Source organism: Cervus elaphus, chromosome 23 (genome assembly GCF_910594005.1).
Source record: "Cervus elaphus chromosome 23, mCerEla1.1, whole genome shotgun sequence".
Lineage (NCBI taxonomy): Eukaryota > Metazoa > Chordata > Mammalia > Artiodactyla > Cervidae > Cervus > Cervus elaphus.
In genome coordinates this window covers 20,329,073-20,343,405 of record NC_057837.1, presented here as the reverse complement: position 1 = coordinate 20,343,405, position 14,333 = coordinate 20,329,073, and the positions used below count along the sequence as shown (strand labels likewise).

The 14,333-nt window shown below is 35.9% G+C and overlaps 1 protein-coding gene across 1 annotated transcript in view; it reads left to right on the top strand.

Moving 5' to 3' along the window:
• CCDC7 (coiled-coil domain containing 7) overlaps nucleotides 1-14,333 on the top strand; it is a 76,851-nt gene that overhangs the window by 10,497 nt on the left and 52,021 nt on the right. Inside the window, exons 7-12 of the mRNA XM_043883984.1 lie at nucleotides 1,450-1,616; nucleotides 5,220-5,281; nucleotides 7,042-7,098; nucleotides 9,414-9,486; nucleotides 12,471-12,501; nucleotides 12,934-13,023. Of these exons, the coding sequence (XP_043739919.1) occupies nucleotides 1,450-1,616; nucleotides 5,220-5,281; nucleotides 7,042-7,098; nucleotides 9,414-9,486; nucleotides 12,471-12,501; nucleotides 12,934-13,023 (480 nt within the window). The remainder of the gene's footprint in view (nucleotides 1-1,449; nucleotides 1,617-5,219; nucleotides 5,282-7,041; nucleotides 7,099-9,413; nucleotides 9,487-12,470; nucleotides 12,502-12,933; nucleotides 13,024-14,333) is intronic.

Below are 14,333 nucleotides of genomic sequence, written 5' to 3'. Positions count from 1 at the left end.
TGTCTCATTTGAAAACCAGTGTGAAGTATAAATTTAAGAATTTTAATAACCATTGGTTATAATCTTTTGATTTAGAAAGAGGAGGAATAAATAGGTAGAATACAATGTATTTTAGTGATTTATACACAATATTCTTGCATTGTCTGGCCTCCTCTGAATTTGACTTATTATTTTTTCCATAATTTACTTAAAATAGTAAATAAGTGACAAGAGGCCTTATCAACTTAAAGATTTCTCCTGTGTAAAAATTAATTCATAGTATGATGTATGCTTATTCATAAAATTTTATATTTGTTTTTCTTTGAATTTAATGTTACTTTAATGATTTTTTAATACTTTCATTTTCACATTTTTGCCACCAGTTTGAAGAATACTGGTCCCTATCCTTATGGGCTTTAAATTCTACTTTGAAAAAGATTTTATATATGTTATTAATACAGCAGAATGATCTCCTGGGTAGCTTTAGGGAGTTAGAGAATTATACTAGTTCTACCTTGGCTGTGTTTATTGTTTAGTCCAATTAAAGTTCTGAGAGAAGATGCCTGTGGGGAATGTGTCATACCAGGGACCTGCCAGAAAGCCATCCGTGGGGGTGGGTGCTGTTAAAACTTGCTGTAGGTGAGTACTACTAGTTACCCTGTGTACTGCCCTAGGATTAAGCAGAGAGAGATGACAGAACTTGGAAGAAAAGCTTCTTCCTCCTCTGAAGTTTTCAGGACCCTCTGCTGACAAAGGTTAATATCATGCTGCCTGTCAAGTAGAGATGTTCCACTGCTATAAACAGGGACAATGGAGAGTGGATTTTTGATGACAGGCAGTATATGGATAATTGTAGCTGATTGCTTTGTCACTTTTTAGGTTAGTTTATAATTGGTGTCCTCTTATTTGGGATCTTGCCTTTGTCCATAAGGTATTTATCTCCTGCTTCCCTTCCATTTATTCTTCATCCCACAATCTCAGACTTCCAGTACATTGCCTGGTACTTACTTCGTGCTGTTACATCTTTAATCCCATTCCAGGTAGCTGTTACTAAGGTGAAGTATCTGTTTTAAGTTCCCAGTGTTAGAATTTCTCTTTGTTATGCCCGCAAAACTATGGCTAAACTGCTTTTTTCCCAACTTATCCTCTCATCACAAGGATTAGCATTCTTTTTAAAATATTTTGAGTTGCCTTTAACTGATCCTGCTAAAATTGTTATTTAACGTACTTAAAATCCCTATATATTAAAAAAATAGAAGATTGGATTTGAGTTTTGACATATTAAAACCAACACTTACTGTAGTTCTGTTGCTAGGCAGTTGCTCATTTATTTGTAAAATTAGTATTTGATTATAGCTATAGATTGATAATATAAAATTTACTTAGATATGATAAGTAATATGAAGTTTTTTTGAGTATGGGAGCAAAATGTGTATTTCCCAAGTAACTGGATAATTTTATTATTTTTAGATAAGCAAAGATCAAACTTTTTCAGAAGCAGAATTTCCAACTCCTGATAAAACAGTCAGTTTAAGCATTGCACAAATAGTAAAGCAGGTACACAAACTTGAAGAACTGAAAAATCGCCTTAAAGAAGGGTCTAAATACACCTTCAGAGAACTGTTGTCTAAACCCAAGTAAGTAAAATGTTAAAAGCGTTAAAAAGAATTGAAAACAGTAAGAGTAGGTATATAATTAGTGACACATATAAGATAATGGTTCAGGTACTATACTGTACATAGAGCTTCTAAATCACATTAGAAGGTATAATTAGCTTGCTCCTACTTGAAATTTTTAGTAGTTTGAAATGGTTCTAGGCACCTGTGCCTATTAAAATTCAGTTTAATTAAAAAAACAATTTTTCAGTCATGCTTGCACATTTCAAGTGCTTAGTAGCCACATATAGCTATTGTTGACAGTTCTGTTGAATGCTGCTGGCTTTAAAATATCTGGTTTATAAACTCTCTTCTCAGTTTGATTTGGTAGCTTCCATAATATATTTAAGGCATAGTGAAATATTTCATTGTTCAAGAACGCCATCACTGGTGTTGCATACGAACAGGGATATGTTCCAAAGAATGAATTACTACTTTTTTGTTGAGAAAAATCCTTTTTTTCAGTAGGTGGGAGGAAGATTAAAATGAATGATTACAAGAATATTTCTGTTGTCTGAGGTTTAGCTCTCTGGAAATGACATAGATGAGTAAATCATCATATAATATCTTCATAGGGTATCTTCATAGAATATTTTGTACCTCTGTGGTTATTATTTTTCCTTGAGAACACTTCGGATCTACTCTTTCAGCAACGTCAGGTATATGATAGCAGTAGTATTATGAACAGTGAACACCATGCTGTACATTAGATCTTTAGGACTTTTTCAACTTATAACTGAAAGTTTGTACTTTTTGACCAACACTACCCCATCTTCCTAACCCCCTTCAGCCCCTGGCAGCCACCATTTTACTTTCTGTTTCTAAGAATTTGAGTTTTTAGCCTCTACATGTAAGTGAAATAACACATTAATCATCTTTCTCTGACTTACGTCACTGGGTGTAACATCATCCAGGTTCATCCATATTGTCACAAATGGCAGCATTTCCTCCTATATTTGACATAAAATATTTTTACTCTGCTTTTATTTCCAACCCAAACTATAATTTTCCTTTTTAAAATTTTTTTGGTACTAGAAAAAAGTGTGCATGTGTAATTTATATTCTTTAGGCACGTACTGTTTTGTTCTTGGTGGTAGTGCCAAATATGTGAAGAACCAGGATAATATGGGCACCAACTGATTGTAATAGATATCCTGTATGTGCTAAGGATTACTCCTTTAGGTGCTGGATCCTGGGAAGGTGGAGGGGCCAGGGCAGTTGGCAGAAACTTGAATGGCTCAGGGCAGAGCTGTTTTCCAATTGGGTCAGTGGAATTCCAGTGTTACTGTTACATAATACCACTGTATGAATATCAGACCTTTTCTCCCTTAGTGAGAAGTTAGCTTGAACAAAGTTCCAGTTTTGAGATATTTCACTAGTATATCTGATTTATAATCTTCAAAAACTTCATAATTTGCCCAATTATTTCCAATTCATTCTGCTAAACTTCCTCAGTACTTTCTATCCCCTTTCATTGTAGCTTAAAACTATTTTTCAAACATACTTTTGTTTACATTATTGGCAAGCAGGCAGCCCTGAAGTAGCAGCACAGTGGTAACTATGAGATTGGCTTATCATACTTTGGAATATTAGGGTAGTACGGAGACAGTGGGCACAAATTGTCTTGAATTACTTAGGCCAACAGCAAGAGCAAGATCAGCACGGTGTCAGCTCCCTGTGTTCCTTGTTCCACAGGACGACACAGAGCAGAAGGGACCAGATGACAGGCTAGAGAAGCAATTTGTTGCTGAAATGAAGGAGCAAAGTCTAAGCTAGAGCCATGCATCTTTATAATGTTTTTATTTTTGATTATTTTTTATTGGAGTATGGTTGATTTGCAGTGTTGTGTTAGTTTCTGCTGTTTGCATCTTTATAGTCTTAACGGAAGCCTTCAGGTGGGCTGTAAGGAAGAGAGGGATAGAAAGCCCGGTGTTCAACTGAAAATAGGGGATAGATGAAAAATGAGTTTGTGTCAGTCTTCCATGAGACAGGAATGAGAAACTCTTCACCAGGCTTATCTTCTCTTTCTCTCACAGAAATTTTAGGGCATTCTACTAAGATTTGGATCTGGCTGCTGTCAAGTCTTATTTATGTAGATTTTATAGACCTGTGTAATGTTGATAGAGTGCCCTGGTAGAGCTTCTTTATAGCACTGATTCTCACATGGGGGCTGTTTTGTGCCCCAGGAGACACTTGTATGTAGACACTTTGATTGTCACAACTAGGGAGTGGGAGAATGCTCCTGGCACTTACTAGGTACAGGTCAGAGATGCTGCATTCTAAAATACACAAGACAGGCCCCTACAACAAAGAATTATCCAGTCTAAAATGTTGATAGTAATGGGGTTGAGAAATCCATCCTGTAGTGATCTCTTCTTTTTTTACTTTTTTCTTGTCCCCTATTGTTTGACAACAAATAATATACCTAATAGTTTTATTGTGAATTAATCAATGATTAGCTACCAAGTTAACTTCATAAGTTATTGATTATTCATATGTAAGTTTTCCTGTCAAGATTGTTAACTTTCTTAAGATCAGAACCAGTCATGCTTGTCTACATATTTCCTATCACATGTAATAAACAGTAAAGAAATAAAAGTTTTTATGGATACCTGAATTCAACTCATTTGTTCCCCATCCCTAACCGTATCTGGTATAGTAACTTATCCTAGTAAAACTTTCCGTTTATCAACAACCATTTTTTTTTACATTAAACATTAACAAAACCCTTTCACTTTACAATGTTAAAATAGAAAATATCCATAATTGGGAGAGGCTACTATTTATTATGCAGTAACTTCATTGATATCTCCATCTGTCAATGACTAGACTTAAAGGAATGAAGGGAATGATACTTGTGTTGGTTGACTTCAATGGGAGCTGCATAACAGAGCCTTGGTTCTGAGGTTCAGTTATAAATTCACCTGTGCTATCTATTGTGAAGCATGGGATTAATTTCATATGTTACTATTAGTACTTGAAATTTAAGCATCAGATGTGTGCTAGGTATTTTCCTAGTAACTTTATGTGTGTCTTTTGGTCCTACAACTACTTTATGAAATACGTACACTAATACCCAATTTTGATAGATTAAGAAACTGAGGCTCAGGTTAAATGACTTACCCAAGATCACATAGTTAGTAAATGGATAAAACAGGTTTTGAGCCAAGCTGTCTGACTCTAGAAGTCTGACACTTGTGCTCTTAACAATTGATTACATATTAATAATACACTGTTACAAAGAAATCTCATGCTTATACCAAATATATTTTTACTGGTTTCATTTATGTGGTTGTTGGTATACCTAATTATATTCATGGAATACATCATATACATGGTATGCCTAATTATATTCATGGAATATGCCCAATTCATGGAATACATTCTGTGAATATATAGAGTTCAAAGAATTACATAGTTTGATACTTTTTACTTATTTACTAGGTAATTTACCTTAATGTCTGAATAAAGGTTAAAACATTAAATTTTATTTTACTAACTGCATATGTCTAAAGCATGTATTCTGGTTCTTAAGTGTAATTTAAATTGTTTGATAATATGTTTTATTTATTTAAATTTTAACAGGGATAGGGAAATGCCACCAGAAGATGTGCAAACTTATGAAACTGTGAAGCAGAAAATTGAAGGTGATAATATTTTGCACAAGTCGAGCCTTTATAGGGTTTCCTAAATACACTAACATTTTGAGATTTCAAGTGTAAAAATTTATAGCCATATAAATTATACAATGATAAATTTAAAGATGTTCAATAGTAGTTGACCTTTTCAGTAAAAGTTTATGTTTCAGATTCTGGGAGTATACAAAAATAATAAAACTTGGTTTTTACCCTCAACATCCACAACATGTTCTTGATACAAGCACATTGTGTATTATCTTAATATAGTGTAATGCATGAAAAAGATATGTGTTATTTGCAGTGATTCCACAGAAAAGAGCCAACTTGTTCAGCCTGAGAGACTTAAGGTTTTATGCAACCTTAAAGGGCTTCCCTGGTGGCCTCAGTGGTAAAGAATCTGCATACCAGTGCAGGAGATGTGGATTTCATCCCTGGGTCTGCAACATCCCTTGGAGAAGGAAATGGCAACCCACTCCAGTTTTCTTGCCTGGGAAATCCCATGACAAAGGCGCCTGAAGGGCTACAATCCATGGGGTTGCAGAGTCAAACACAACGTTGTGACTAAACAACGATAATAGATCGGTGAGATTTTGTCAAGTTGAGAAGGGAGATATTTGGTATTTTAAGAAGAGGGTATAGCATGAGAAACAGCATGAATAGGGAATTACTGCCTGTGCATGCTCATTTGCTTCAGTTGTGTCCAACTCTTTGCGACCCCACGGACCATAGCCCTCCAGGCTCCTCTGTCCAGGGGATTCTCCAGGCAAGAATACTGGAGTGGGTTGCCATGCGCTCCTCCAGAGTATCTTCCTAACCCAAGGATCAAACCCACGTCTTCTCTGTCTCCTCCATTGGCAGGTGGGTTCTTTATCACTAGCACCACCTTACTACTGGTATGGTATTCAAGTATGGAGTAATAGGAAGGGATAAGATAGGAGAAAGCCAGTGCCAAGGGATTAAATGCTGTGCTAAGGAACACTTTCTCCCCCCCACCCCCATATTTAATTAGGGAATCATTGAAGACTTTTTTTAATAGGGAAGTGACATGTTGAATTTTAGATTATTCTGGCCACATTGAGAAGCTAGATTTGGGGGGTGGGAGTAAGAAAGGGAAGTTAACTGCTGTGTCTTAAATGTGTGATAACTGCCTGTATTAGAAAAAGGGGGCAGATTTGGATATGAAAGGAAGGGAGATTAGATGATGGTAACCGTAACTGGGAGATATTAGAGGAAAAACAGGTTTTGCTGAGAAAATGGTGAGTTCACATCACTCAGTTGTTAATGCACATTTTTTTAGATGTTACAATTTGTTGCCTGATTTAGAGCCTCTACAATATTGGCAGCTTTGTTGCTTTTCTTAGGCTTTTTGTGTTCTCTTTTTTAAAAAATATTTACTTAAATTTGGTTGTGCTGGGTCTTTGTTGCTGTGCAGGTATTTTCTCTAGTTGGAGAGAGCTGGGGCTGCTCTCTAGGTGCAGTGCACAGGCTTCTCTCTGTTGCAGAGCGTGCTTGGGCTTCAGTAGTTGTGACTCACAGGCTCCTGAGTTCAGACTCAGTTGTGATGCAGACTCAGTTGCTCTGCTCCATGCAGCATCTTCCCCAACAAGATTGCACCTGTGTCTCCTGCACTGGCAGGCGGATTCTTTCCCAGTGAGCCACCAGGGAAGCCCAAGAATTTTCTCTTGAATGAGTTATTAAAAAACTATGAAATCTAAATTCAATTGATATATATGATTGATATTGAAACTTACAACTATTAATTATTTCAGAATTCATAAAAACACAGTCAACTGAAGAAATTACAGATGTTTCTGTGACTGAGCCACGTAAGTTTCTACTCATTGAACATCATTGTATTAATAACCTCTTTATGTATATTAATTTCTATAATTTTCTATAATTCAAAATAATACTTGTTAATTTAAAACATAAATTCCCTGGAGTTTGGAGTCGTACAGTTGAGCTGACTATCAAGTAAATATTGAAATTCCTAGTTAGCTACCTACCAAAAATACTGTTTTTTTTTTTTAACAGACTCATTTTTAAGGCGTTCCATGTTATTACTTGGAATGGAGGATTTTTAATTATGATTAGACTATGCTACAAAAGTGTTGCAGAGGTGGTAGACCTTTGAGGAAGGAGCAGTGATAAATTTAAGAGGTCATTTGTAGACTATGTTACTGTGAATTACAGATCATCCCATATATACTTATACTTTGACTGTAGCTGAGTACCTATTAATTCATGAATATAAAGAGCTGCTAGAACTCAAACTTCCGACTACTTATCAACAGAAAGGAGAAACTGCCTTTTTTTATGTCTTAATACTGGGGAGAATTTTTAAACAATCATGTGTGCTGTGGAATACTGTTTTGAAAGTGGGAAATAAGACTTGGTTAGAAAAAGTTGATGGTAATCCTGTTCTCTTTCAGCTTCAGCTATAAACTCTAACAGTGTCATGTTTAAATGAAGGCCTGCTATAAATTCTACGGTACTCCCAAGATCTATAGAGACTTCTGATGTGAGGCAGCCCTGACTGACTAGGTTGGATAGAAAGATATCTAGAGCTTTGGAGTAGACAGTAAAAGTCTCTGTCTGCTTTAGGGGGAACCATTTGCATGTCTGTGGAGCTCTGTCTTCCTCAATCTGTGCAGCTGCCTTCTGTCTACTACTGCGCCCTGTGAATTCTGGCTGCTTTGGCCTCTCCAGTCTCTAAACCTTGTCTCTGAACTCAAGGAGACCAGTAATTTATCTGGGTTTCCCTTCCTTATGCTGTGGTCTGGGACTTCAGGCAGTAAGGTAAGCTCGTCACTGAGCAATTCCTTGTTTTCCTTCTGTGAGGGATTACTGCCTTATCCCTTCTGTTTTCTGGTGTCTGAATACTATATCATATATTTGTCCAGTTTTTAATAGGTTTAAAGTGAAAGTGTACCTCTGGTCCCTGATGCACCATCATGGACAAAAACAGAGGTCTCTGTGCCCACTTGTAGACCAGTGGAACACATCTTCTAATCATAAAACCATTCTAAAATAATAAAATATACAAGTAGAAATTTTACTCATAATTTTTAAGGAAAAATTTGGCTGCTTTAAAATAACTTTTAAACCACTTTGTTAACCAGAGACACTCTGCTCGGAAAAGGGTCTTAACTATAATAGAACAGTTCAATGAGACTTGGATTCTCTGATCTTTTTTGTTCTGTTTTAAGGTCATTCATAATGAGGTCTTGAGGAAGCTCAATTGAATGATTTCCCAAGCTGTTCCATTTGGCAATGGATGTGTAATATTCCCATCTACATGTTCTATGCTACTGAGTTGAAATTCCTGAACTAGTAGAATTGTAGATATGGGCCCATTATAGGGGCTGCCATAACAAATTGCCATAGACTGAGTGGATCAAGCAATAGAAAGGTATTTCTCATGGTTCTGGAGGCTGAGAAGTTCAAATCAGGGTTCCATCCTGGTCAGGTTCTGGTGAGAGCTTTCTTCCTGTATTGCAGATGGACATCTTGCTGTGTCCTTAAATAATGGAGAGACCATGAGGAGAGAGCAAGCAAGCTCTCTTGTGTCTCACATGGCTCTATTCTCATGATTTAATTGTCTCTCAAAGACCCCGTCTCTAATTATTATTGTATTGGAGATTAGGATTTTAACATGAATTTGGGTGAACACAAATATTCAGTCCATAGCAGGGTCCTTTCTCCCTCTTGAGAACTGTTTTTCAGATTGTGGCATAAATAATACTTCATTTTTTGTAATCTTTTACTGTATACAGGACATAATTTAAAATTATGTGCTATGCTTTTATTGGATTAATTTTAAAATGTTGTTTGTTACACCATATTACTTTCTGTACAAGCATTATTAAATACTCTCTTACCTATAAGAAATTCTGAATTTTATTCTTCTGAAGCTGACTTCTCCCAATATACTCTTTGAATAATCAGGGAGCTAGGTCTCTGGTTTACTTAGCTTCTTGATATACTTGATTTTTTTGGTCCCCTTGTTATGTGTTGCATATTTCTGCTGTTTCCTCATTGTTTGGTTCTCACATATAGCAGTGAGTTTTGTCAGCATATACATATAGCCTCTGCCATTTGTAATACCTTTAAATGTTTTCCTTTTTTTTTTTAACAATAGAAACTTCTCCTGTAACTAATCAATTGAATACCATGTTGAGAATATTTGAAAATCAGGCAAATAAATTAGAAAGGTAAGCTTCTAAAATAACTCCTTTTCCTCATTATAAAGACAAGTGCATATTTATTTCAGATAAATTGGAAACATAGAAAATAAAACTACTGTTAAACATTTTAATTTTGTTAATTTTTATGATATGTTTAATTTTGAAGCTTAAAATTATAATCATACAGATTGTGAAGCTGTATGACCACAACAGAAAATACTATGTCAATTCCTCAAAAAATATGATTAGTTTTTTTGGATCATGAAGTGCAGATACAGCAATTTCATTTCTGGGAATGTAACCCCCCACCCCAAATTGAAATTACAGTCTTGAAGAGATATTTGTGCAGCCATGTTCACTGTAGCATCATTCACAATAGCAAAGAGGTGGAAGCAACCCAAGTATCCAGTGATGGATGAATGGATAAAGAAAATGTGTCGTCTACATACAGTGGAATATTATTCAACCTTAAAAGGGAAAGAAATTCTAACGTATGGTACAACATGGATGAATCTTGAGGACCTTAATGCTGAGTAATTATAAGCCAGTCATAAAAGACAAAATTGTGTGATTTCACTTATGAGGCATTTTAAGTAGTCAGATTCACCCAGAGAGAAAATAGAATGGTGGTTGCCAGGAGGGATGAGGAATGGGAAGTTCTTTCTTTATGGGTATAGAGTTTCAGTTTTTCAGGATGAAAAGAGCTCTGAGAACTCAGAATAGTCAAAGAAATCTTAAGAAGAACAAAGTTAGAGGTCTCATACTTCAGTGGTTTTAGCTCTGTATACACCTATAGTACTCAAGACAATGTAATACTGGTGTAAGGATAAACCTATATAGATCAGTGGACTAGAATGAATGGAAATAATGTCCAGAAATAAATCATTACATTTATGGTTAACTGATTATCAACATGGAGGTCAAGACCATTCAGTAAGGAAAGAATAATTTTTTTTAATAACTGTGCTTAGAGAACTGAATATCCATATGCAGAAGAATGAAGTTAGATCCTTTTCTTTGTGCCATACACAGAAATTAATTCAAAATTACCAGATGTAAATTTCAGAGCTAAAACTAAACCTTTTAAATACAGGAGTAAATATTTTTACTTAGAGTTAGCCAGTGGTTTCTTAAGATATCAAAAGAACAACCAACTAAAGAAAAAATAAATGAACTTAAAAACTTGTGCTGCAAATAATACCATTAGGAACATGAGAAGACAATCATAGAATGTGAAAACTGTTCATAAATCATGTATTTGATATGGGACTTATACCCAGAATATACAAAAGCACTCTTAACCTCAATCATAAAAAAGATAAATAATCATATTTGACAATGGGCAAATAATCCAAATAAGTATTTTGCCACACAGTATACACAAAGGGTCAATGAGCACAGGAAAAGATACTGAACATCATTAGTTACTAGGGAATCAAAAAAAAATCATATACCTCTTCATATCCACTAGCACTGTGATGGCTATAATATCAATGAAAACAATGGACAGTAACCAGTATTGGTAAGGATGTAGAGAAATTGGGACCCTCATACATTGCTGGTGGGAATTTAAGTGGTACATCTGCTATGGAATAGTTTGCCAGTTGCTCAGAATATTAAATATACAGTTGACATATGACTAAGAAATTCTGTTTCTATGTTTATACCTAATAGAAATGAAAATATTTGTCCACACAAAAACTTGGGCAAGTATATTCATAGTAGCATTATTCATAATGGCCCCAAAGTGAAAACAACCCAAATGCCTATAAAACTGACAAATGAATCAATAGAGTGATTATATCCATACAATGCAATGTTATTTGCAATAAAAGGAACGCTGTACTAATACGTGTTACAAACATTATGCTAGGTAAAGAAAACAGTCTCAAAAGACCACGTATTTTGTAATTCTTTTTATATGAAATATATAGTGACAGAAAATAGACTTGTGACTGCCAGGACCGAAGTAGTGCTGGGAAAAATGGCCAGTGAGTGCTAATGGCTACCACATTTCTTTCTGAGGTAATTAAAATGTGCTAAAATTAGATAGTGGTAATAGTCACTGTTGGGCTTTACTGGTGGCTCAGCAGTAAAGAATCCACCTCCAATGCAGGAGACACAGGTTCAATCCCTGGGTCAGGAAGATGTCCTGGAGAAGGAAATGGCAACCAACTCCAGTATTCTTGCCTGGAGAATCCCATAGACAGAGGTGCCTAGTTGGGTACAGTCCATGGGGTTGGAAAAGAGTTGGACACAACTTAGTAACTAAACAACAATAATTGTTACTCAGTGAATATGTTAAAAGGTATTGTATACTTTTAAGTGAGTTAATTTTATAGTGTGTTAATCATAATAAAACTTAAAAAAATTCTGATTATAATTAATAAAAAGCTCATTAGTCCAAAAAATAGTTTATCTGTACTATGGAACAGTTGTCAGCAAGCTGCAGTCCACGAGTCAAATCTAGCCGGCAGCCTGTTTCTGTGTATAAAGTTTTGTTAGAACACAGCCACATCCACTACAGAGCTGACTGGTAGTGACAAGATCAACTGGTTTGTAGAGTGTAAAAAGACTCACTATCTGGTTCTTTATGGAAAAAGCTTGCCAAATCTTGATATGGAATCAGAAGTTGTATTTGAAGGGAGTGAGAGGAATCTATATTTACTTATATAAATAGATCTCAGAAGTTGTGTTAAGTGAAAAAAATGTTGAGAACAACATATCCAGTGATGTCATTTATGTCAAAAAGGAAACAAACATCCAGCTCATTAAGAAAAAGTATAGAATAGGAATGTAAAGTATCATATAAATCCATGGAGCAAGTCCTGGAAAGATACACAGCAATCGAACAGTGTCTCTGGGAAGAACATTGAAATTTTGGAATGCTAGTCAAAGTATACTCTAACCTTATTTATATTAATTTTTTTACATAGAAAATACATGATATTACATAAAAATAAAATTTTAAAATTATAATACATTATAGGTATTTTTGGTTTGTTTTTCAGAGCTATGAATGAGCAACTGATGTTAGAGGCTGTAAGTATAGTGCTCTCAGTTTGAATTTGCACTTTGTCCTTGATGTTGCTGATAGATTCTAGAAATTGTCAGGATATGTAATGTTAAATAGAGATCTAATGCTTAGTTTATTCAAGAGAGTTTTATGCATATGACAGCTGGAAATTTTTGTCTATTCTTTTGATTTTAGTAGACTTTATTATCACTCAGAAACACTTAACTTTTGAAATACTGAACTATAACATCCCACAGTCTGAACTTCCATTGTCAACCATAGTACCTTTGCCTCTTTCAGCACCTCTTATAACTTCACTATGCAGATTAATACCAGTGGTTCATGATTTCTATGAGTTAATAAAGACTTTTTTACTTTAATAATTAAGCACCCAAATAACCTCTCCATATTAAATGCTTGCTTTTCATTATTAATGAAGTTATAATATTTGTTTTTAGAAATATACACAGATTCAAAGTAATCTCCAAGTATTATCAGAGGAGAAATTAATGCTGGAAAATGAACTACAGAAGTTGAAAAGTACAGAGGTTGGTTAATTTTAGTGTCTGAAAATGGCATACATACCAGTACTAATAATTGGTAGCCTGTGCTCAGTTATCTCCGACTCTGCAGCCCCATGAACTGTAGCCTTCTAGGCTCCTCTGTCTGGAATTTTCCAAGCAAGAATACTGGATCCGGTTGCCATTCCCTACTCGAGGGGCTCTTCTCGACCCAGGGGATTCAACCTGGGTCTCTTATGTCTCCTGCATTGGCAGACAGATTCTTTCTTACTAGTGCCACTTGAGAAGCCCTATTAATTGGCAGCAGCTGTGTTTTGAAAAAAAAGAATGCTGTGTTCTAAATTACCATCAGTCAGTTCAGTCGCTCAGTCGTGTCTGACTCTTTGCGACCCAATGGACTGCAGCATGCCAGGCTTCCCTGTCCATCATCAGGCTCCCAGAGCCTACTCAAACTCATGTCCATTGCGTTGGTGATGCCATCCAACCATCTCATCCTCTATAGTCCTCTTTTCCTCCCGCCTTCAATCTTTCCCAGCATCAGGGTTTTTTCCAATCAGTCGGTTCTTCGCATCAGGTGGACAAAGTTTCAGCTTCCGCATCGTCCTTCCAGTAAGTCAGGATTGATCTCCTTTAGGATGGACTGGTTGGATTTCTTTGCAGTCCAAGAGACTCTCAAGAGTCTTCTCCAACACCACAGTTCAAAAGCATCGATTCTTCAGTGCTCACCTTTCTTTATAGTCCAACTCTCACATCCATACATGAATGCTGGAAAAACCATACCTTTGAATAGACGGACCTTTTTTGACAAAGTAATGTCTCTGCTTTTTAATATGCTGTCTAGGTTGGTCATAGCTTTTCTTCCAAGAAGCAAGCGTCTTTTAATTTCATGGCTGCAGTCACCATCTGCAGTGATTTTGGGGCCCCAAAACATAAAGTCTGTCACTGTTTCCATTGTTTCTCCATCTGTTTGCCATGAAGTGATGGGACCAGATGCCATGATCTTAGTTTTCTGAATGTTGAGTTTTAAGCCAACTTTTTCATTCTCCTCTTTCACTTGCATCAAGAGACTTTAGTTTTTATTTGCTTTCTGCCATGAGGGTGGTGTCATCTACATATCTGAGGTTATTGATATTTCTCCTGGCAATCTTGATTCCAGTTTGTGTTTCATCCAGCCCAGTGTTTCTCATGATGTACTCTGCATATAAGTTAAACAAGCAGGGTGACAATATACAGCCTTGACAGAGGACGAGATGGTTGTATGGCATAATGAACTCATTGGACATGAGTTTGAGTAAGCTGTGGGAGAGGGTGAAGGACAGGGAAGCCTGGCATGCTGC